Source organism: Orycteropus afer, unplaced genomic scaffold, assembly GCF_000298275.1.
Source record: "Orycteropus afer afer isolate SDZICR_OR568_19922 unplaced genomic scaffold, OryAfe1.0 scaffold00132, whole genome shotgun sequence".
NCBI lineage: Eukaryota > Metazoa > Chordata > Mammalia > Tubulidentata > Orycteropodidae > Orycteropus > Orycteropus afer.
In genome coordinates, this window is record NW_006921719.1 from 7,564,325 (window position 1) to 7,588,914 (window position 24,590).

At 50.1% G+C, this 24,590-nt stretch overlaps 1 protein-coding gene across 1 annotated transcript; it reads left to right on the forward strand.

Annotated features, from left to right (window-relative positions):
* Nucleotides 1–5,776: 5,776 nt before the first annotated feature.
* Nucleotides 5,777–24,347, forward strand: MAN2A2 (mannosidase alpha class 2A member 2). Its single transcript, XM_042781551.1, has 23 exons — nt 5,777–5,908; nt 6,467–6,724; nt 6,795–6,939; nt 7,059–7,230; nt 8,213–8,340; nt 8,570–8,743; nt 9,887–10,073; nt 13,232–13,409; nt 13,713–13,915; nt 14,136–14,318; nt 14,487–14,601; nt 14,822–14,889; nt 14,988–15,153; nt 15,820–16,056; nt 16,337–16,459; nt 17,211–17,325; nt 17,631–17,764; nt 17,966–18,107; nt 20,785–20,918; nt 21,276–21,347; nt 23,117–23,311; nt 23,456–23,566; nt 24,195–24,347. The coding sequence occupies exons 1-23, from the start codon at nt 5,777–5,779 to the stop codon at nt 24,345–24,347; spliced, it is 3,525 nt and encodes a 1,174-aa protein (XP_042637485.1).
* Nucleotides 24,348–24,590: the final 243 nt, after the last annotated feature.

The window sequence follows — 24,590 nt, forward strand, 5'->3', positions numbered from 1 at the left end:
GTTTTCAAAGCAGTATCACTTCCTTCCAAGAAATGGCTGGTGAGTTTGAACCACCAGCCTTCTGGTAAAATGCCTTAGGCACTATGCCACCAAAACTCCCTGAAAATTTAGTATTAATCTTCTGGATTTCTGTCTATAGATTTTGTATAATTTCTAATTTTTCATTTTGTTCTTGTATTGTCTTTTGAAATTGTTCTAGGGTTTCCTCTGTGTTTCCTCCGTTTTGTCAGTGTTTTCCTTGATCTGTCTCTCAATTGGTTGATGGTACCTAAATATAATTCTTTTGAATTTCTTACCAGGGAGTTCCAATGCTGCATCTTCCTCTGGGATGTGTTTTGGCTCTGTAGTCTGGTCCTTGTTTTTCCTTCTGTGTTTCTTTGTGTGGACTGTGATGATCTGTTGTCTCTGAGGCATTGTGATGTTTATGTGTTTATATTTAATTGGTAATTGCATATTGGAGTAACTTGCTGACGATTTTCATTTTCTTTGTTTTGTTTGTATGTTTTCTACATAAGCAGGGTACTGTGCTGTGTTCCTCTATCCACTAGTTGGTACCAGTTGTACACTCACCACCTGTCTCCTTTCCCATTGTCTGCCTCCCATATGTCCCTGCCATCCTTGGCAAACAAAGCCTATTCTTAGGTCCCTGGAATCCGAATGAGAAGGCTGTCACTTTAAATATCCAAAATAGCCACTACTTGTAGACAATCAAAATGGCTGTACCTTCCAGATAGCCAAAAGTCCACAACTCAGGTTGTCTCCCTCCTTGCTCTTTCCCTTCCTAGTCATAGACCACCAGTGCAGTCGTCCCTGCAGCCCTTGGTGACCAGGGCTGATCTTTAGGTCAATTCTCAGGTCCCAACACCACTTGGAAATATTCAGGCGGTTGGTCTCATCAGAATAGCTGACAGTCCACTGCACCAACCATCTCTGTACTCATTGTTTTCATTTAGGTTTTTCCACTAGTTGGTGCCTAATCTACTTCTGTATAGTTCCTTTCAAAGCTCAGGGCTCCAGGATTATCTTCTGTATCTCTGTTAATTGGTTTCTCTTTTCTTTGTTGAAGAGGGTCTGTGTAGCCTGTCTATTCTGCCATCTTACTGGAAGTCTCAGCAGCAGGTATTTTTAATTCCCCCTACATTCTCATTTTGGGGTGAGGCTGGAGTGAAAACACCAATAAAGTAGGAGTTCACTCCAGATGAGGAACGTGGCTGTGGTCTGTCTTCCAAGTGGGCTTACTCATCCTGTTTGAAGTCATCCTTGTGGTCATTTTCATCTGAATCACTTAAAACAAATAGAAAGATTTGGCCCAAGCTCTATCAGCACATTATTTATTTATTTATTATTGTGATTTGGGTGAAATTTTACAGAGCAAATTCATTTTCCATACAACAGTTCATACACATATTGTTTCATGACATTGACTGTAATTCCACTATGTAACTGCTCCCTTCCCACTTCCTCCCCATAGTTACCTCTTCCCTGTGTCCTTCTTTCCTATGCATTCCTGCCCCCTGGGTTATCTCCTTGTGCAAATACTGCCCTTCTGTTTTCCCATGTTCTAAGGAGTGTATCTTCCTGATATCAATGTTCACCCATCACCAAGCTCTATCACTACAATATTTTGAGGAATTTTATGCTCCTGAAAACAATTTTTAATCAAATACACAAAGGGTCAGGATTGAAGGGCGTGCAGTTGTAGGGCAATGACTCAGCCCTGCCAAAGTGCCCTGATGACCTTGCAAGGCTCCCTAGAGGCCACCTAGGCAAGGCTTGACCTGTCGGAACCACGTCCTAGTAGAATGTGCTATGATTCCTCCCACAACATTTGGCACAGGATTCCTTTTAGAACAAAGGGAGTTAAGTAGTGTGGTGGGGAGCTGCCGTGAGGCAGTTTCTCATTTGCCTCCCTATCTTGTGGAATACTGCCATAAAGCCACTTCTTATCCATTTTCCTAGGTTCATTCGAACACAGGGCTTTCTACATTCTACATGCTCCCCTTCTACCCAGGGTACAGCTGCAGATCCTAACATTACTTGATTCAAGTTTAGATTTGGTTTCTCAGACTCAGCCCAACCTACTGCCATGTCTCCTGTCCAGTGTTATCCTGTGAGTCTAGGAACATGGGGAGTAGACACTATGCTGATCTTGCTTTTGCTCTCTAAGAAATAAGCTGTCTGGATCCATTTGGACTCATAGTCTCTTTATCAGCTGAAACTGTGAAGTGTGACAAGCCCACCTAGTAGCTGCGTTAGTGATCCTTGTGACTCTGCAAGTCACCACACTGCCACTTAGAGAGTGACCACTTGTCACAGGGAAATTTGGGGGGTGATAAGAATGTCCTGTGTTTTTATCTGAGTAGTGGTTATATTTGTGTATGTTGTTGTTGTTTGGTACCATCGAGTTGGTTCTGACTCACAGCAACCCCATGTACAATAGAATGAAACACTGCCTGGTCCTGCACCATCCTCACAATTGTTACTATGTTTGAGCCCATTGTTGCAGCCATTGTGTCAATCTATCTCACTGAGAGTCTTCCCCTTTTTCACTGATCCTCTACTTTATCAGCATGATGTCCTTCTCCAGGCACTGGTCCTCCTGCTAATATGTCCAAAGTACATGAGATGGAGTCTTGTCATCCTTGTTTCTAAGGTGCATCTTGGCTGTACTTCTTCCAAGACAGATTTGTTCATTCTTCTGGCAGTCCATGGTATATTCAATATTCTTTGCAAACATATAATTAAAATGCATTAATTCTTCTTTGGTCCTCCTTATCAATTATCTAGCTTTTGCATGCATATGAGGCGATTGAAAATGCCATGGCTTGGGTCAGGCACACCTTAGTCTTCAAAGTGGCATCTTTGCCTTTTAACACTTTAAAGAGATCTTTTGCAGCAGATTTGCCCAATCTGTCATTTGATTTCTTGACTGCTGCTTCCATGGGCACTGAGTGTGGATCCAAGAAAAAGAAAATCCTTGGCAACTTTAATCTTCCTCTGTTGATCATGATGTTGTTTATTGGTCCAGTTGTGAGAATTTTTGTTTTATTTATCTTGAGGTGTAATCCATAGTCTTTAATTTTCATCAGTAAGTGCGAGTCCTTTTCACTTTCAGTAAGCCATCAGTACTTATCTTTTGCCCAGATGACGTCACTTTTGAGAATTTATCATAATTTATAAAGAAGAAAAATGTCAAATCCATCGAGATATTGATTACTGATTTATTATGCTTCCAATTTATAAGCAATCTAGCTGCCCAGTACAAGAAGGAGAACCAAGGAAATTATGACCTATTTTATTCACTGAGTAGCAGAAACATAAAGCAAACATGAAAAGGGATCTTGATTAGTGCAGTGTACAGACAGAGGCAGCAAGCATTTGCCTTAGACGCTCCAAAAACAGCCAAACTCACTGCCCTGGACTCGACTCATAGCTACCTTTCCTTGGTTTTCTGAGGCGGTATCACAATGGAAGCAGATCGCCTAACCTTCCTCCCGAGGAGTGGCTGGTAGGTTTGAACCGCCGGCCTTGGATACCTAGACCAGAACAGGGCAGGGTTGCGGAGAATGTGCTCCACTGTTCGCCAGGTAAAGTGAAGCAGGTATGTTGTTTCCACTACTCTTTAATGATGTGGTTTACCCTAAGACAGAAATAATAAAGTTACGCGCCCTCCTAGCGGTCCCGCAGCGCGCGGAGGCCCGGGCTAAGGCTGAGCACTGCGGCCGCGGTGTCGGTGCCCGGTGCACGCGGGTGGGAGCGCCGGCAGCGGGATGGGAGCGGGCGGGGAGATGCCCGGCCAGCCTGCGAGAACTAGGTGGTGGACCGCGTGGGGTCGCGCTCGCGCAGGCTTGGAAGGATGCACCGCAGACGAGCTGCCAGGCCGGGGCGAGCAGGCGGGGCTGGGCGGCGCGGGGGCGCGGCGCAGCTGTCCCCGCCCCGCACGCTGTTGGGCAGGCAGCAGCGACAGGCATACAGGGGCGCAGCGTAGCGGGCCGGCGGCCCTGGCCCCGGCGGTAGTGGTGCTACGGATCGAGGAACGACGGGCGGTCGGGCTCCCTCCTTCTCCTGCGTCGCTGCCTTAGTGCAGGCAGCCAGACCCCTGGGATGTGAGGGCGGCAGAGCGGTCGGTAGGGCCCGGAGCGGCGCTGAGGCCGGCCGCATACGGTAATGCGCCGGCGGGGAGCGGAGAGGGTTCAGGCAGGCACAGCCCGGCTGGGGCAGCAGGAGCGGGAGTGGCGTTGCGGGGTTGGAGGGGTCCGAGGTTCCGGGCCGGGCTGCTGTCGTTGCGGTCGGAGGGGCTGTCAGAGTCGGGGAGGGCCGCGGCCCAGGGGAGCCGGAGGAGGCTGGGCCCGTTGGCTGGTAGCCAGGCGGCCGAAGATCCAGCGGCAGGTGCCCGCTCTCCTGTGATCCAACTCTGTCCCCCCATCTCCACCCACTTTGGCCTGGACTCCGCCTCCAAGGGCTAAAAATACTGCCCGGAGCATAATCAGATCGCATTAAGTAGGGCACTACGCAGAGGCGACAGAGCTCCTCGGCCCCAGGGCTCAGAGCTGATTCTGAGCTGCTGCTCCCGCCTACGCGTGGCCCAGCAGCTAGCGTTCTGCCCCATCTGAGCAGGCATGTGGGGGTCGCGGGCGAAGCGGTCCTCTGAAGTTGCCCTACAACCAAGCAGCTGTGCTCAGCCTTTCACTACCCAGGAGACCTTACGCTTCAGTGCCGGCTGCCAGACTCCTTCCCAGAGGTCCCTTAAGTGCTCTATCAGCCTTGGCTGCAAGTTACCAAGTGCAAGAATCAGAAGGAACAGGGAAAAGATACAGGACTTGCCTTTTGTTAGAAACATAATCTATCCTTTTTGGTTTTTATTCATTCTGTATTCTTAAGGAGAGAGGAGCTGTGCCAGGCACTGTTCCTAATGAGTACCTGTCCCAAGAAGGCAGCAGGCAGAAAGGCTTACCTGACGGTCTCATACCCTTTCAACTACATAAAATAGATGCCAGTTTGTTCCTCTAGAACAGGAAGCACATGGCCAAGGAGAATGGAGGCATACTTTCTTTGGCTAGTCTATGCTATTTATTTCTTTATAGTGCTTTGGTTGAAAGTTTACAAAGCAAATTCATTTTCCATACAGCAGTTCATTACACATTTTGTTTCATGACATTGAATGCAATCCCCATAATGTAATAACTCTCTTCCCACTTCCTTCCTGTGGTTACTTTTTCCCTGTCTCCTTTCCCATGCATTCCTGCTCTCTGAACTATCTCCCTGTGCGAGTACTGCCCTTCTGATCTCCCACGGTTGATTGTTCTAAGGAGTGCACCTACCTGATGTAAATGTTCACCTTATACCCATGTCTGTTGTTTCAGCCTGTGCTATTCTTGTAGATAAGCTCAGTAGGAATCTGGTTATATCATGAGGTTGTATGGGAAACTCTTGGAGTCAGAGCCTGGGAAGTTTGTTATCCAAGACAATTTTTTGATGGCATCAGCCAGAGACAGCATCATCTCCACTCTGGTAGCAGAACCACTACCAGGACCAGGCAGGACCAGCCCCAGCTGTGCTGCAGACTTTGCTTTCTGAGTGTTGGTCAAGAGAATAATATGAGATTCACAGCCATTGTTGGGATTTGGTGTTGGGAAGCTTGCTCTTTTTGGAGTTAGGCAACTAGGTGTTCCTGGGGAGCAGTTCTCAGGATGTCATTGGGGCATTTGGTGAAAGAGATTTTGCATGCTAGTGCTACAGAGGGTGTCCTTTCCTCCAGGTGTGTGTGGAGGCCAGAATGAAGCTGAAAAAGCAGGTGACAGTATGTGGAGCTGCTATCTTCTGCGTGGCAGTCTTCTCACTCTACCTCATGCTGGACCGAGTGCAGCATGATCCCACCCGGCACCAGAATGGTGGAAATTTTCCCCGGGTGAGTCACGCCTGGTTGCTGACGTCTTCATGTGCAAGTCACCTGGACTTAGGTTATCCCCCGAGCAGGAGGGTTACATCAGCCCAAGAAAGGAACATTCCTTCCCACTAGGCAGGTTTTCTAGAAATCCCAAGTGAAGAACAGTGATGGCAAAAAGAAGAAAAATGGCAATATGTGTTGCCATTCTGTCTTCCTGAATTCTTGGCAGACCTTGCTAATTGATTGCAATGTTCTTTCCCACGAAGCCCTGATGCAATCCTCAGCACAGTGCTGGAGAGACAGCTAACACTGATGGTTCAGAATAGGCACGTGAGAGGAGATCTTTGCAATCTCTGAGCTAGAGGGTGATGGTGCTCCCAACCCGGATGGACAGTGGTCCTCAGTAATGATTTGCACGTCTTCCCCTATCTCACCAGATCTGTCCATCCCTGTAGGCTTTTGGTCCTGGCTTCTTTCAAGGAGGGAAGGATCATAGTTGGGCCTCACGTGGTATATCCCAAGCAGAGATCCTCTCTGTGGCCTAAGGAGCTGTGGGTGATTGCTCTGGTTTTTTGGCAGAGCCAAATTTCTGTGCTGCAGAACCGCATCGAGCAGCTGGAACAGCTGTTGGAAGAGAACCATGAGATCATCAGCCACATCAAGGACTCTGTGTTGGAGCTGACAGCCAACGCAGAGGGCCCACCGGCCCTGGTGCCCTACTACATGGCCAATGGCTCCTGGGTGGTGCCACCAGAGCCCCAGCCCAGCTTCTTCTCCATCTCCCCTCAGGACTGCCAGTTTGCTTTGGGGGGCCGGGGCCAGAAGCCAGACCTTCAGGTAAGATTCAGAGTGGCAGGGATCCACAGTGGCCATGGATGGGGCCCTGAGTTGGTCTCCTGCCTGGCAGATGCTAACTGTATCGGAGGAGTTGCCCTTTGACAACATGGATGGTGGTGTGTGGAAGCAAGGCTTCGACATCTCCTACAGCCCGCACGACTGGGATGCTGAAGACCTGCAGGTGTTTGTGGTGCCCCACTCTCACAATGATCCAGGTGAGGGCCCAGAGGTCCCTGGGGGCTGGGGTGTGGAGCAGGCTCTCTGATGGCCAGGGTACAGGAGGGACAGTTGGAGGAAATGGTGGAGTCCTCAGGGGACTGTGTTGGCCCCCTAGGCTGGATCAAGACCTTTGACAAGTACTACACAGAGCAGACCCAGCACATCCTCAACAGCATGGTGTCCAAGCTGCAGGAAGACCCTCGGCGGCGCTTCCTCTGGGCAGAGGTCTCCTTCTTTGCCAAGTGGTGGGACAACATCAATGCCCAAAAGAGAGCAGCAGTCCGAAGGCCAGTGCCAGTTGGGGAGTCGCGGGAGGGCTGTTAGGAGCTAAAGGAATGGAGGAAGGTCATCTGGGCCCTAGCATGGGTGTATAGGTCTTGCTTTAGCTGTGGCAGATGGCAGGGAGAGGCAAGGGGAACCATGGCAGGGTGAGGTGATCATAGAGGGGTGAAGAATGAGAAGAAAAGGATTTGTTTGAGGGTTCCTACCACTGGAGAAGAGGTTAGTGATGGTTCAGTGATAGAATTCTTTCCTTCCACGCAGGAGACCTAGGTTCAGTCCCCAGCCAAAGCACCTCAGGTGCAGCCACCACCCATCTGTCAGTGGAGGCTTGCATGTTGCTTTGATGCTTAATAGGTTTCAGTGGAGCTTCCAGACTAAGACCAGGAAGAATGGCCTGGAGATTTACTTCTGAAAATCAGCCAGTTAAAACCCTACAGAGCACAGTGATCCTTTTGGGTAGGGGGTTACCATGAGTTGGGGGCCGACTTGGCAGTAGTTAACGACAGCATCTGGTATAGAGAGTACCTACGTGGCGCATATGGTTGCTAACTGAAAGATCAGAGGTTTGAGCCCACTCAGAAGTACCTCAGAAGAGAGGCCTGGCACTCTCTTTCTGAAAATCAGTCATTGAAAACCCTGTGGAGCACAAGTTCTATTCTGACATGCATGGGGTTGCGGCGAGTCAGAATCAACTCACCAACAACTGGTGGTTTAGTAGGAGAGATCAAAGTTGCATGAGCATGAGTGAAGAGAGAACATGGCGCCTTAGCTCAGAAAGCATGGATAGAGGTCCAGAGATAAGCAGGACCCAGACAGCATGGAGGGTGGCTGGAAGGAAAGAGAGGGCAGATGTTCTCTTAGTCCTGGGTTTAGGTACACTGGCTACCCAAGGCTGCACACAGGTCCCAGCATCTTCTGGTTGGTCATTCTGGAGCAGGCCTGGGAAAGGGTCCCTGCTTCATACCGAGTATGAGTCCTTCACTACAGGCTGGTGGGAAACGGGCAGCTGGAAATTGCGACAGGAGGCTGGGTAATGCCTGATGAAGCCAACTCCCACTACTTTGCAATGATTGACCAGCTCATCGAGGGCCATCAGTGGCTGGAGAAAAACCTCGGTAAGTCCAGGCTCAGGAAAGGGAGGTTGCCCCTCTAGATGGACCCAGAGGACATCAAGGTACTGTAAGACACAGGGACTCCTTTGTAGGGAACTTCTACCAGCATGGGCCTGGTGGGATGGAATTCACCCACTGCTTGTAAAGGCAGGAGCTGGGACCTTAGCACCTGGGAGTGTGAGAGGCCAAGTTTGAGGTGTTGAGGGCCTCTGACTTTTGTGCCCCTGCCCAGGTGCAACCCCGCGTTCTGGCTGGGCAGTGGACCCCTTTGGACATAGCTCCACCATGCCTTACCTGCTGCGCCGTGCCAACCTGACCAGCATGCTGATCCAGAGGGTGCACTATGCCATCAAGAAGCACTTTGCTGCCACCCACAGCCTGGAGTTCATGTGGAGGCAGACATGGGGTAAGGCCAGGTAGGGTAGAGGGGCTACCAGAGTGTATTTCTCCCTGAGGAAGAGTAGGGCATATCCAGAATATGGCCCGGCTGCCCTTCAGACCAATCTGGGTGGTGCAAACAGTTTGTGCTCGACTATTAACCTAAAGTTTGGTGGTTCAAACCCACCCAGCGGTATCACTGAAAAAAGTCCTTGTTATCTGTTTCCATAAAGATTCCATTGTTGTCAAGTAGATTCTAACTCATAGCAACCCTATAGGACAGAGTAAAATTGTTCCAAAGGATTTTCTAGGCTGTAATCTTTACAAAACTAGACTGCCACATTTTTCTGCCATAGCAGCAGTTAAGCACTCGGCTGCTAACTGAGAGGTTGGTGGTTTGAATCTGCCAGCCACTCTGCAGGAGAAAAATATGGCAGTCTGCTTCCTTAAAGGTTCTGCTTTGTCCTGTAGGGTCTCTAAGGAGCTCTGGTGGCATGGTGCCTAAGGCATTTGGCTACTAACCAGAAGGTTGGCAGTTCAAACCCACCAGCCACTCCACAGAAGGAAGATTGGGCAATCTACTTCTGTAAAGATTTACTGCCTCAGAAACCCAAAGGGGGTTGCTATGAGTCGGAATCAACATGATGGCAGTGAGGTTTGTTTTTTTTTTTTTGTAGAATCTCTCTGAGTCAGAATTGACTTTATGTCAACAAATCAGCCATAAAGATTGTAGCCACGACACAGCCTGTGGAACAGTTCTACTCTGTAAGACATGGGGTCACCATGAATTGTAATCAACTCAATGGGTAGCAGGTTTGGTTTTGGTTTTTGGCTCTTCAGACCAGACCATAAGCATTGGGGCAGTCTGCCAGAAATGTTCACTCCTTCACGTTAGGCAGGATCACATTGACCTCTGCCCTTTTTGGGGCCTGATGTGCGTTCCCAAGGGCCTAAGCCTACCCTGCATCACCTCTCTAGAGGATCCAGGGCTTCAGGCCCTCCCTGTGTCCTGACCCCTGGCCTATACATCCTCTGTAGTCTTAAGCCCACTTGGAGTCTTGCCTCCTATCAGGGCTGCCTTTAACCCATGCAGACCTTTGCTGTTCAGTGCGCTGTGCCCAGCTCCAGAGGCGGCCTGCTGGTGGCTGACTACACAGTGTATCTTCTACAGACTCAGACTCCAGCACAGATATCTTCTGCCACATGATGCCCTTCTACAGCTACGACGTCCCCCACACGTGTGGCCCGGATCCCAAGATCTGCTGCCAGTTCGATTTCAAACGCTTGCCTGGTGGGCGTATCAACTGCCCTTGGAAGGTGCCACCCCGGGCCATCACGGAAGCCAATGTGGCTGAGAGGTATTTGCTTCCAGCCCTAGGCTGCATGTGGTGTTGCCGTCTATACTCGACAAGAGGAATCAGGAGATCTGGCCTCTGGGCTGGGCTCTCTCAATAAGGGGCTGCATGACTCAGCCCGGCCACAGCCGAGCTTCCATAAAATGGGGCAGTTGGGCTCCGGTGACGGGCTCGGGCCCATAGCAGTCACAGTGGTGGCACCATACTCAGTCTCCCTGGAAAGCTGAGAGGGCTCTAAGGAATCAACTTCCCCAGAATGTTTTTATTTTTCCCAAATGATCCTGCTTCCAAGTGTCCTAATAAACTATCAGAGCCTGTTGACTAACTCTGAGGTGAATGATTCTCAAATTAGGTACAGTTCCTACAGACCATCAGCTAATAAGGCCTAATTAAGCTTCAGCATTCTGACTTGGGCCTGATCCAGTCAGGATCTTCAGAGGTCAGTTGACCAGGAATTCCATTCTGGATGTCCTCAGGTTCACCTTCAGTCCCACCGAACAGCCTCAGCCTCCAAGAAGAGAGGCCTGTTCTCTTCGGGAGAACCTTTAGAGACCCCTAAAGATTTCACTAGGAGCTCTGGTAGCATAGTGCCTAAGGCACTTGACTGCTAACCAGAAGGCTGGTGGTTCAAACCCACCAGCCACTCCTCGGAAGGAAGGTTGGGCAATCCTACTTCTGTAGTGATACTGCCTTGGAAACCCAAGGAGGGGTCGCTATGAGTGGCATATAACAACAACAGCAACAACAAAAATTTCACTATAGCTGAGGTCAGCACCCCCTGGGAAAGTGCTGATAAAGATAGATCAATGGGGTTTAGCTGAACTGACTGGCCCTAAGGATGTAACAAGTTGAACTGGTTTTCATGTTGCAAAGCTCTGATGTCCTGGAGGTGAAACATGTGACCAAAGGGGAAAGAAAGTGGTCTTTTGTTTCCAGGATCTGGAAACCTAAACGCTGATTCCAGGCAAGAATCTAGGGCTATTGAGCCTTGTTTATCTTAAAGCAGCAACTGGGATCTGAAAATTCCAGCCTAGGTTCACAAAGAACAAGCCAGAAAAGAGAACTGTGTTTTCTCTTTTGAACAGGTAACTACACTGGTGAATTAGGGAAAGATGGTATTTGAAGCATTCTGTCTTGGCATTCTGGAGAACAAAATAGAAAAGTACAAGTTAGGCCAGTATGGTTAAGTAGATTTGTGACTGGTTGAATGGTGATACCCCTAACATGCCAATTAATAGATTGATCTATAGAGGAAAACCAAAACCAAACTCACTGCCATCAAGTTGATTCCAACTCATAGTGACCCTATGGGACAGAATAGAACCAGGGTGCCTCAGAAAGAGGAAGAGGCTTCTGATGATGTGTTTGTTGTTATGTGCCATCGAGTCAGACCCGACTCATAGCGACCCCTCCTTGGGTTTCCGAGGCAGTATCACTATGGAAGTAGATTGCCCCATCTTCCTTCCGAGGAGTGGCTGGTGGGTTTGAATCACCAGCCTTCTGGTTAGCAGTCAAGTGCCTTAGGCACTATGCTACCAGAGCTGATGTGTTAGAGGTTTTAATTTTTTCATTGATTTTACCAGTAATTTGAGTGAAATGCAGAAAATAACGAATGCTTATATATTATTCCTAGGAGTCCTGGGCAGTGTTTCGTTCTGTTGTGCTGGGGGTCACTACGAGTTGGAGCTGACTTGATGGCACCTAACAGCAATAACAACAGGAGTCCCTGAAAGGAACCTTGGTAGTGCCATGGTTAAAAGTTCAGTTACTAACCGAAAAACTAGTAATCTACCAGCTGCTCCATGGGAAAAAGATGTGATAGCTTCCAAGATTACAGCCTTGGAAACCCTGCAGGGCAGTTCTACTATGTCCTACAGGGTTGCTATGAGTCAGAATCAACTTGGCAATGGGTAGGAGTCCCTGGGTGGTACAAATGGTTAATGAGCTCAGCTGCTAACTTAAAGGTCGGAGGCTCGAGTCTACCCAGAGGCGCCTTGGAAGAGAGGTCTGGTGATCTACTTCAGAAAACTCAGTCATTGAAAACCCCACGGAGCACAGTTCTACTGTGACGCACATGGGGTTGTCATGAGTCAGAATCAACTCAACAGCAACTCTTTTTTGTGTACCAGGCTAAGTGCTTTATAAATGACACCTCATTCAATTTATTTTAATCCTCTTAACATTATGAGGGCATATGGGCACTTATGTTATTCTCATTTTACAGAAAGGGAGGCACAGAGAGGTTAAGTAACTTGCCCACAGTCACTCAGCCAATAAGTACAGAGCCAGCATTGGCATGGTCAGGCCTCAGAATTCAGGTTCTTCACTCCCTGCCTGTGCTACATCACACACTGGTGGGCATGAGGAGGCTGGAGTGTTAGAGGCCAGATCCCAAAAGATCTCAACAAGTTGGGATGTGGGTCACATCTAACCAGATAAGATTTATTTGATTTGAATATAGCTTAGTTTTGGAAAGCAGAATATGAAAGTTCAGGAGGAGGAGGAAAGCCCTCACAAGGCTACATGTATGGAAAACATCATACATGGTATCCCCATTAAGCATGGGATAGAGTGGTGGCTGCCAGACTTGCCTGTGGAAGCACATGCTGCTCTAAGGGAAGGTCTAGGCCAGACTGAAGGGTGGTTTTTCCTTGTTCTGCTGGTTGCCCACCCCAGGCTTCTGTACACAGTGCTGGTACCCCTCACTCTGACGGACACTGGCGCACTGGGGCTGTCGGGGAACTGGTAGTGGGCAGATTCCAGATGATGCTGTGTGGGATCCATGTAGATGGGGGAGCTGGGATTGTGGTGACTGAAGAGAATGCACACCAAATGTGAGCGAATCTTGGATGGATCCAAAGGATGATCATGGGGAGGAAGGACCAGTTTGTTCTGTGTCGTGTCAGAGGGCAGAACTAGGGTCAGGGAGTTGAAGCTATAAATTTCAGCTTGGCGTAAGGAAGATCTCTCAGGTTGTCAGAACTGTCTAGAGAACACTGGGTCCCCTTAGGGCTGTGCTTCCTCTCCTGGAAGTGTTCACATGAAGGCAGAAAGTCTTCTTGGTAGAGATTTTTCAGGGGCCCCAACTCAGGGATGGCTCTGCGTGGGTACTGCCTGATGCTGAGGCTTCATGCTGGGTCCCTGCCCTTTCCCATCTGCAGGGCAGCCCTGCTTCTGGACCAGTACCGGAAGAAGTCCCGGCTGTTCCGAAGTAACGTCCTCCTGGTGCCACTTGGTGATGACTTCCGGTATGACAAGCCACAGGAGTGGGATGCCCAGTTCTTCAACTACCAGCGGCTCTTTGACTTCCTCAATAGCAAACCTGACCTCCACGTGCAGGTGTGAGGGGCTCAGCCAGGGAGGGGGCCTGGGGGCTAAAAGTCTGCAGACCAGCCCTTTCTGTGAGCATCTGAGCTTCCCATTACCAGCTCCAAAGCAGGGGCTCATTCCAGCTCTTGCCGTTTCCATTATATGTCAAAATTTTCTGCCTGGCTCCCAGCTTCTCTTAGAAGCCAGAGTTGCGGGGACATACAGTGATTGCCTCTGCTTAGGGACAGCCACTGCCTTCATCCCACAGCACTGTGGCTAGAACTTTTAGGAGACTCTGGAACTGATCGGAGTGGGTTTTTGGGGTCCCCACAGGCCCAGTTTGGCACCCTCTCTGACTATTTTGACGCTCTGTACAAGAGGACAGGGGTGGAGCCAGGGGTTCAACCTCCCGGGTTTCCTGTGCTGAGCGGGGATTTCTTCTCCTATGCGGACCGGGAGGATCATTATTGGACAGGCTACTACACATCTCGGCCTTTCTATAAGAGTTTGGACCGTGTCCTGGAAGCCCATCTACGGTGAGACCTCCCCTTTTTCAGGCTGGAGGGAGTAGGGGGAGCCTTTGGGGTTTGAGGAAGGGCTGGATTGGATCATCAGGACACAGATGGGCATGGGGACCATGGAGAGGGGCAGGTAGAAAAGTGGTAGGGAAGAAGAGGTTCAGGCTCCTGCTTGGAGAGGGAAGGTGGGACCCTGGGGAACTGTGCCAGCTGGTGGCTCACTTTTCTCTCTGAGCAGGGGGGCAGAGATTCTGTACAGTTTGGCTGTGGCCCACGCCCGCCGCTCTGGAATGGCTAGCCAGTACCCACTCTCCAACTTCGCCCTCCTGACAGAAGCCCGGCGCACACTGGGGCTCTTCCAGCACCACGATGCCATCACTGGCACCGCCAAGGAGGCAGTTGTGGTGGACTACGGGGTCAGGTGGGACCTTCTGCTCTCCCCAGTCTGCTTCACAGCCCCGGCCCACCTGCCCAGGGAAAGGATAGGGGCCAAAGGGTTGTCCATCTGGCAGGGCAGGCAGCCTTGCTGCAGTGATCTTTCTGGGCCCCACATCCCTCATCTTCATGGTCTGCCTCTGTCCACACGTAGGCTTCTGCGATCCCTGGTCAGCCTGAAGCAGGTCATCATCAACGCAGCTCACTATCTGGTGCTGGGAGATAAGGAGACTTACCACTTTGATGCTGAGACACCCTTCCTCCAGATGGTGAGCCCTGCCCCAGAGAGTGGTGCATGCAGGGGTCCTTTTGGATGAGGGTGGCTCTCCTCTGTTTCTTCCCTGCCCTAGGTAAGAGTTCTGAGTCCAGGGCAGCTGGTGATCCACATCCGGGACAGGCTGAGGGAGTGGGCACACAGAGAGGAGGTAGGACTTGGGGGTCAGGCTGAACCCCAGGATGGTTCTTTCCTTCCCACCCACTTAATTCCAGGATGACACCCGCCTAAATCATGATGTCCTGCCAGAGCGCACCGTCATCCAGCTAGATTCCTCACCCAGGTGAGCCATATTAGGCAGCTTGCTGAGAGGCAGACCCACCGCAAGCTCACAGCACCTCCCACCCCCGCCCCCTAGGTTAGCCCACCTTTTGTTGGCAGGTATGTGGTGCTGTTTAACCCATTGGAACAGGAGCGGCTCAGTGTGGTGTCTCTGCTGGTCAACTCACCCCGGGTGCGTGTGCTGTCAGAGGAAGGCCAGCCCCTGGCCGTGCAGATCAGTGCACACTGGAGCTCTGCTACAGACATGGTGCCCGACGTCTACCAGGTGAGGCGGGGCCTCCCCCTGCCCGTTGGCACCAGCTGCTCGCTCTCGCGCTGCAGCACTGCTTAGTCCCCAGGTTGAGGTTGATAACCTTGGGAAGAGGTTTGCACAGAGGACAGTCACTCTTGGAAATGAAGGCTGTCCTTGGAAAGAAAGTGAAGGTTTCTGTGGTAATGACAACAGTGAAAATGACATTTATAATGTTCCTGTTGTTCATTCACTTAACAAATATTTATTGAAAGCTTAATGTGTTGTTGTTGTTGTTGTTGTTATGTGCCATCAACTTGGACCCGACTCACAGCGACCCTTCCTTGGGTTTCTGAGACAGCATCACTACGGAAGGAGATTGCCCAACCTTCCTTCCAAGGAGTGGCTGGTGGGTTTGAACCGCCAGCCTTCTGGTTAGCAGTCAAATGCCTTAGGCACTACACTACCAGAGCTCCTGCTTAATGTGTAGTTACACACATTTGAGAATCATAAGAGTCTGACAAGGAAGAAGGGGCAAATGATGTTCTCACCACTGTAAGAGGAGGGAACAGAGGCTCTGGGAGGGTAGGGACTTGCTTGGGCCTCTTAGTAAGCAGACACACTCAGACTAAAATCACAGGGCTGTGTCTGGAACTGATGCCTCTGCATGACCTGTGCTTCCTCACCTTCCCGTGCCAGCAGGTGTCTGTGCCCATGCGCCTGCCGGCCCTGGGCCTGGGCGTACTGCAGCTGCAGCCAGGCCTGGACGGGCACCGCACCCTGCCCTCCTCTGTACGCATCTACCTGCACGGCCGGCGGCTGTCTGTCAGCAGACATGAAGCATTCCCTGTACGCATCATTGACTCTGCCACTGGGGACTTCACCCTCAGCAACCGTTACATGCAGGTCTGGTTCTCAGGCCTTACTGGGCTCCTCAAGGTAAAGGGCCAGGGATGGTGGGGAAGGGCTCGGGCTGGAGGAGGGGTATATATGGGGGGAGCTGGCTGAGTGAGGCCTGGAATGGTGCAGAGCTGTCCTCAGCGCCCATGGCCATGCTGCCCCTGAAGGAAGGTAGACCTACCTGCATGGGCATCTTGGCTCCCAGCTGACAGCATGGGGAAGCTGGGCTCGGCCCTTGGGGACTTTCGTCTGTGCCCTCCTGGGGGCAGACCTGACATGCTGGGGTAGGGCCAGGGGTCAGGGCTGTGTTTTTTGGCAGAGCATCCGAAGGGTGGATGAGGAGCAGGAGCAGCGGGTAGACATGGAGTTTCTCATCTATGGCACCCGCACATCCAAAGACAAGAGTGGAGCTTACCTTTTCCTGCCTGATGGCGAGGCTAAGGTATCCTAAAGACAACTCACAAAGCCAGCAGGGCTTGGGTGGGCTCCCTCGCAGAGAGGACATGTGGAAACAGTTGAACTGAGGCAGTGGGGGGCACACTTCTACCAAGAGGTGGGTATCCAAGGTCCTCCTGCCTTCAGGACGGTCCCTGCCTTTACTGCTTCTGGGAGGCACTCACAGAGTATCCAGGGAACTCTCGCTGGGTCTTAGCGCTGTTATAAGAGAAATTCCACAAATGGGTAGCTTTGACAGACAAATTTATTTTCTCACATTTTAGGAGGCTAAAAGTCTGAATTCAGGGCATAGGTGCAAGGGGAAGGCTCTGTCTGCTTTGGGGGAAAATGCTTGTCTCAGCTTCTCTAGCATTCTTCTTTCTCAGAGTTCCTTGGAGATCTTTTCATCATTAGTGCTTGCATGCTTCTATGCCCAATCTGCTCTTTTTTTTTTAATCTCACAAGTGGTTAGGTTTAAGAGCCTCTACACTGATAGGGCCTCATTAACTTAACAAAGAAAAACCTATTCCCAAATGAGATTACATCCACAAGTGTAGGGGTTAGGATTTACAGTATTTAGGGAGGATAACATTTCAATCCATAACACTGGGGAACTCTCACTGCAGTCCAGCTCAGCCCAAGGCTGTCAGGCCAGAGCCTGTTGGGAACAAGTACTTCCCCTGCCCAAGCCTAGGCCAGCACTTCCCTGCTTTGCTCTCTATGCTGTGGCCTCAACCATCACCTGCTCTTTTCCCCAGCCCTATATCCCCAAGGACCCACCGGTGCTTCGAGTCACTGAAGGCCCTTTCTTCTCAGAAGTGGTTGCCTACTATGAGCATATTCACCAGGTGGTCCGCCTTTACAATCTGCCAGGTGAGCGATCGGTAACAGAGAGCCTCTGGGAGGAGGTGTGGGCTCCATGGGCTTGCCTTGCTTTTCCTTCTCCCATTCTCCATTGAGACTGGCAGGCAGGTAAATTTCTTATTCCCAATAAATGTAACTTTTAAGATGGGGATGTTTAACTCTCTTGGAGAACAGTTCAAGAAAAATGCCCCAGGACTTGCTGGGGGAGTTGGGCCAAACCTCTCGTACCTCTACCTTGATTTCTCATGGCCAGGTCTCTTGGGCTGTGGCTTGTCCTCACACCTCTCATGCTGTCCCCTTCTCCCTGTGCCCAGGTGTGGAGGGGCTGTCTCTGGACATGACGTCCTTGGTGGATATCCGGGACTACGTCAACAAGGAGCTGGCCCTGCGCCTGCACACAGATATTGATAGCCAGGGAACTTTCTTCACAGACCTCAATGGCTTTCAGGTGATTCTTTGGGCCAGGGGCTCACAGCCCTGAACTTGGACTCTGTTTTTTTGCTTCCATCATAGGCGCAGGGGTGGGGAGGTCTGCCCTGAATGGGAGAGAAAAATCTGAGGCAAGAATGATCAGGGGTAGTTTTAGACTAGGGCCCCTAAGGACCAAGTGGTACCCAAATGCCCTGATCTGCTAGTCTTGTTCCCACAGGTACAGCCCCGGCGGTATCTGAAGAAGCTGCCTCTCCAGGCCAACTTCTACCCCATGCCTGTCATGGCCTACATCCAGGACACACAGAACCGCCTCACTCTGCACACTGCCCAAGCCCTGGGAGTCTCCAGCCTCAGCGATGGTGAGTAGGTAACAGGAAAGAGAAACCCATCCCACTCCCAGGTCTCCTGCCACACAAGCTTCTGCCATACAGGCCTGCCTGCAGCCACACCACTGGTGGCTATTGATTGAAGTCTTATCTGCACTGCCTCTGTGCTTGGACAGGGGTGAGCCATTAGCAGTTTCCATTGGTCACACGAGTATAGGAGAAAGGTGACAACTGCTGTCACCTGCACCCCTGGTGGAGGCAGCAGTGGGGGCATCTGGGTGATGGGTGTCTTATTGGGGCCCCTAAGAAGCACCAGATACTGAACGGTGATTCTCAGCTGGGGTGTGCAACCTCCTTCTCTTGGCCAGAGGTAGAAGTAGGGACAGTCTGAAAATTACATTCAATGCCATAATGACATTTTGTTTTCTTATTAACAGTCATTAAAAGAGAGAATTAGAACAAGGGTATGAGGAGCATTGGCCACCATGTAACTTTTGAGTGTCCCTCAGTGGCTCCCATATCCTTAGTGTGAGATGAACAGCTTGGACTTGGTGACTTCAGAGGCCCTGGGGTCTCCCAACTGTGGGATTGAGCCCCTGTGAAGGGCTGAGCCAAGACTGCCAGGGTCAGGCTCTGCCCATGGGCTAATGGGTGAGGACAGTGGGACCTGACTCCTGCAAAGGGCTGTGGCTGCCCTGCCCCTTTCCCCAGAAACAGCCAGTTGCAATGGGTCTGTCAACCTCATTGACTCCTAACTATAGTCCCATTATTTCTCTCTGCCCCCACTGGTGGTTTTATATACAAGGAATCCATGTTAGAGTTTTCAGACATCTCTCTGTGATGTTTGTTGTTAGTTGTCATCAGGTCAGTTCTGACTTATTGCAACCACATGTGATAGGTCAGGGTAAAAAGACTGAGGAATTACAAGTCAGAAAGAATAAGGGCTAATTTGCCAGGTGAAATATCTGGATCAAAAATAAGTGTATCTTAAATATTGCTGTGGATGACTGCCATCAGAATTGTTCAATGGTGGAAGTAGTTCATACTGGTGCCAAAATATATGAGAGTACCCCAAAACCAACTCTGGAAATTATCAATCTTTTTCACTTTGTTGATATGAGGAACAACAAAATGGTATTATTTTCATTTACATTTTCTTGACTTCTAATGGGCTGAGCATCTTCCTTTATTCCTATACTGGTATCTTGTATATCTTCTGTGACTATATAAATATCTTATATTTTTTAAAAAAAAAGAAGCCAGAACAAGGGCTAGGGAGATGGAAGAGAGATCCATCTTGTGGGAGAAGTTGGTTCAGGCTTTCCTCAAGGGATCCTTAAGAAAAACAGGTCTGAGGAAAATGCTTATTCTAACACATTGCAGTGAGCCTTTTCCCAAGCATATTTAAAAAAAAAAAAAGAAAGCAGAGGGACATTCTAGACAGAGTGGGAGAACAATGTGGAACAAAACTCAAAATCATAAAAAAAAGACCAGGATAACTGCTCTGATAGCGGCTGGTGAGACTCCCCTGAGACTGTGGCCCACAGTTACCCTTCAGGTCTGGAACTGAACTCACTCCTGTGGCCTCCAGCCAAACAATAGACAGGCATATAAGGTGAACATTTACATCAGGTAGATACACTTCTTAGAATAATCACGGGAGAACAGAATGGCAGTATTCGCACAGGGAGATAGCTCAGGGTGGGGCAGCAATGCATAGGAGAGGACACAGGGCAGAGGTAACTATAGGGAGGAAGTGGGAAGAGAGCTGTTACATGAAGGAGAATTGCAGTTAATGTTATGAAATAAAATATATATGAACTGCTGTATGGAAAATGAATTTTCTCTGTAAACTCCTACCCAAATCACAATAAAAATATTTAAAATTTTTTTTTTAAAAAAAGCACAGGCAATCACTGCATTCCCCTGCAACCCCAAATGACATCTAATTTGAGCTCTGCCTGATTTTTGCCAGCTGTCTGTGCCTCCCCACAGCTCAGGTCTGGCCTGCTAGGGCTCCCTGACTGTCCCATGCAAAATAACAGCAGGAGAGCCTGGGTTCTCTTCATAGCAAACTCTGCCCCAATCTGAGCAAGCATGCCCCAGATTAGAAAATACGTTGCCACACCACTGGTGGCTGTTGACTGAAGTCTTGTTTGTGTGTGTGTTCTGTTTTATGTGGTCAATCTCACTGTAGCTCCCTGTCTGGGCACATCTGCCTGGGCCCCACTTGAGTCACAGAGCAGGAGCAGTAACCTCCACGGTTAGCTTGCTCTTCTCTGCACCTCTTGTTTCTGCGTTAGTAAAATCAGAGCACGGGAGCAGTCTTCACTAAACTTCCTTACAAGCTCTAGGATTCCATGACTTATTTCTCTCCGGAGTGACTCAGCTTCTTGTTCAGAGCTTTTCCCTTAGAGCCTGTGATTAGGCTCTTCTAGTGGGCGCTTTGGTAGCATAGTGGCTAAAACACTTGTCTGCTAACCAGACGGCTGGTGGTTCAAACCCACCAGCCACTCCTCGGAAGGAAGGTTGGGCAATCCTACTTCCGTAGTGATACTACTATCAGTAGTGATACTGCCTCGGAAACCCAAGGAGGGGTCACTATGAGTCGGGTTTGACTCGACGGAACATAACAACAACAACAACAACAGTGGTTGTTATCTGCTTGGGGGTGAAGGATAGGCCAGGAGCTCACAGTTAACTTCCCCAGGCCAGCTGGAGGTGATCTTGGACCGGCGACTAATGCAGGATGACAACCGGGGCCTAGGCCAAGGGCTCAAGGACAACAAGAGAACCTGCAACCGTTTCCGCCTCCTGATAGAACGGCGAACTGTGGGCAGTGAGGTAAAATTGGGGCCTAACTCCCTGTGGGTGGCCCTGGGGGTTCCAGCCTCGGGCTTAAGGAACATAGCTAGAGTTGGACCAGTGGTAGAGAGAGTAGAGCTGAATGAGGGCTCAGGGTGGGAAGTTGACAGGGCTGTGGTGAGTAGTCTAATGTTCTGCTGATCTACCTCATGTGGCCTGCCAACTCCCTCCCAGCACCACCATCACTCTGTTGCCTGTGCCCCTCATGTTCATTTCCCCTTCCTCTGCATTGCCCTCCTCTTCTCTTCTGGCCTAGCATGTTCTCACTTTGCCTGCCCCAGCCCTGCTCATCTCATGGCTTTCTTTGCCCCCCCACCCCCACCCCCCAGCCACCAGCCTGACTTTTTCTCCAAACTGGCAGTCATGTTTAGGGGCTTGATCTCTCACAACAGCAGCAGCTACCAAGAGGTAAGAGGCAGGGGTGGGAGTGCACAGCTAGTCTTGGCAAGTTGTAACTGTAGTAGGAGCTGGTGTCTCGTGGTGTAGTAATTAAGTGCTTGGCTGCTCAGTGAAAGGTTGGCAGCTAGAACCCACCAGCCATTCTATGGGAGAAAGATGTGGCAGTCTGCTTCCGTAAAGGTTATAGGGCTAGTCTTCTTCCCACAGGTACAGCTTCTATGGGGAAATTCTACTCTGTCCTGTAGACTTGCTATGAGTTGGAATTGACTCAACAGCAAGGGGTTTGGTTTTTGGGACTTTTTATGGTTCTGTCACTCTCATAAGATGAAAACTGAGCACCTGCTGTGTTTCAAAGATTAAGAGGGAAACAAAAATGTGTAAGATACAGATACTACTCTCCCTAGGAATTTACCATGAGTGAGGTGGGGGAGTAGGATGATATGCATGGCATGTGAAAATACAAGGTAGCAAATGGATCTGTCCCACTGGTACTGAGGAGAGAGAGAGCAGTGTGGCCTGAGGGAACCTAGGGCAACTTCCTGGAGGAGGTGTCACCTAAGCTCAGCTTTGATGAATGGGGCTATGGTTGAAATACATGAACCAAGGCCTGGGGTGGGAGGCAGGAGGTACAGTGTGTCAAGGAATAACAATGAGGTCATTCAGTGAGACTAGAGTTATATTATCTGATATGGTAGCCTGTAGCACATATTGTTATTTAAATGAATTAAAACCAAATGAAAATTCATTCCTACTAGCCACATTTCAAGTGCTCAGTGGCCACAAGTGGCTAACATCTGTCCTATTGGACAGTGCAGCTAGAAGATATTTCCATTATTATAGAAATTCTGTCATCAGTGCTGGGCAGGAGCATAGTGGGGGGAGCAGGCAGGAGCATGGTGCGGGGAGCAGGCAGAGCAGACTGTCGAGGGCCCGAACACTGACTAAAGAATCTGGCCTTATCCTGGACTCAGGGAGTCAGTGAGTGTGCAAGAAGGGACACTGGAGGCAGAGGTGACAGTTTAAAGGCTGTTCAGTCAGGAAGTGGTGGTGGCTTGAATTCAGGTCATGGGACAGAGCTGTCAGGCTGGGTGTGAAGGACATTAAAGGGGAAGAGGATTTACCAACTACCTGGGCATGAAGGTCAGAGGAGTGGAAGTAAGATCTGGGCAATCAGAAGGAGGGTGGTGCTGGGATAGAAATCTGGAAGAACGAAAAGTAGCCGCTTGGGAGGAAAGCTCGACTCAGGCCTGCCGAGTGTGAAGTCCAGGTGAGCCATCGAGGGAATAACCCCTGGTGGGCAGAGCCATAGGGCCAGTGGGCCCAAGAACAAGGGCTGGTGCTGTGGATATGATGTCATGCCAGGACCAGAGGGTCACAGAGGGCATGTCCTTAACCAGAGGCCCATACTCCACAGTGAAGCATGCGTCTGTCTTTTTCCCATCCTCCTTCCGGCTCTGAGAATCTTGCTTTGTGATGGAAGATGTGACTAACGGGAGTGTGTTGCTCCTGTTAGCATTATGAAAGCCAAAATAAATAAAAAGAGGTAGAGAATAAACGGGTGAAAGGGTGAAATAGCCCTTTCTGAGTTGTGTGGGATGGGAAGTGACCACACTTGAAGGGCTAGATGAACAGTGCTTGGAACCAGGTACTGGGGCCCTTAGGTACAGACATAGCAGGAAAGCCCCTTTCAAAAGCCCTGATCTGAATGTACTTTTGTCTTCCTCCACCCCTCAACCTGGCTTCCCTCCCTCACTCTCATCTGGGGACCAATTTTCTAGGTCCAAGATGGCCGTTCTACCAGCTACCCATCCCTTCTCAGCCACGTGACCTCCATGTTCCTGAATATCCCAGCACTCGCCCTGCCTGTAGCCAAGAGGCTGCTCCCAGGTCCTGGTTTACGCTCATTTCATCCCCTGGCTTCCTCACTGCCCTGTGACTTCCACCTGCTCAACCTGAGGACACTTCAGGCTGAGGTGAGTGTCTCACTCAGCCCTGTGCCTCTATGGCCAAATTCTTGCCTTTCCTAACCCAAAATACTTCCTGTCCCTGTCCTGCCTTTGGGCCAGAGATGCTGCAGTTACCTGAAGCTCCTCACCACTCTTTGTCCTGTCATCCAGGATGATGCCTTGCCCTCAACAGAGACTGCACTGCTCTTACACCGCAAAGGTTTTGACTGCGGTCTTGAGGCTAAGAACTTGGGCTTCAACTGCACCACAAGCCAAGGCAAGGTAAGTGGGGCCCAGGTGTGAATGAGAGGGCAGGGACATGAAGCATCTGTGAGTAGCAGAGCAGGAGCTCGGTGAGGCTGGACTGAGGTGGGCAACAGGTTGGGAGAGGAAGGTGTCCCTTTAGGGCTTCCTGGGGGGAAAGGGGGAAGTTGTTGACATGTTTTCAGAGCTACTCAAGGGTAAATTCCAGATGAGGCACATAGCCTGAGAACATGTGTTCCACAAGTTGGGACCCTTACTAAGCAAAATGGAAAAACAGAAAGAAAACACCAGAGACCATCATGCTGTTGATGGCTAAACTCCAGTCATGGGCTCAGACATTTCATAATGAGTGTCTACATGTGCTGGGTTCCCATGATGCATAAGTAAACCAAGACATGGTCCCTGCCTTTAAGGAACTCACAGGTCAGTGCAACAATGGTTCCTGCCTTAGGTCCACAGACAGGATTTGGGATGCAGTGCACCTCTGAGATTGTATGCAAACCCTTGTGTATCTGTAGATATGTTGCTAATGAGAGGGTCCAGTGCTTCTGGCATGTTCTTAAAGAGGTGACGGCTGAATAGAGGAAGTGCTGCTTATCTAGTATATCAGCACCCAGCTCAGCTGTACCATCTCTCCTCTCCACAGGTGGCCCTGGGGAGCCTTTTCCATGGCCTGGATGTGGGTTTCCTACAGCCAACCTCCTTGACATTACTGTACCCTCTGGCCTCGCCTTCCAACAGCACCGATATCTACTTGGAGCCCATGGAGATTGCCACCTTTCGCCTCCGCTTGGGCTAGGGCTTCTTGTGGCCTGAAGAAAAATTCACCCACAGAGACTGCCTCTTAACATGAGATCAGGTTGGACAAGCCACACTGAGTCCCCTGTCCCAATCTGCCTCTCAGAACTGACAGACTGGGCTCTGCTCTCATTTTCTGTTCCTTGTTGCTTCTGTGTTTGGAGGCAACCCATAAGCCCAGTGTTGGGTAGGCAGGGCAGACACCAGTGAGAACAAAGAGAGGAGGCCATTGGTCAGAGCGAGC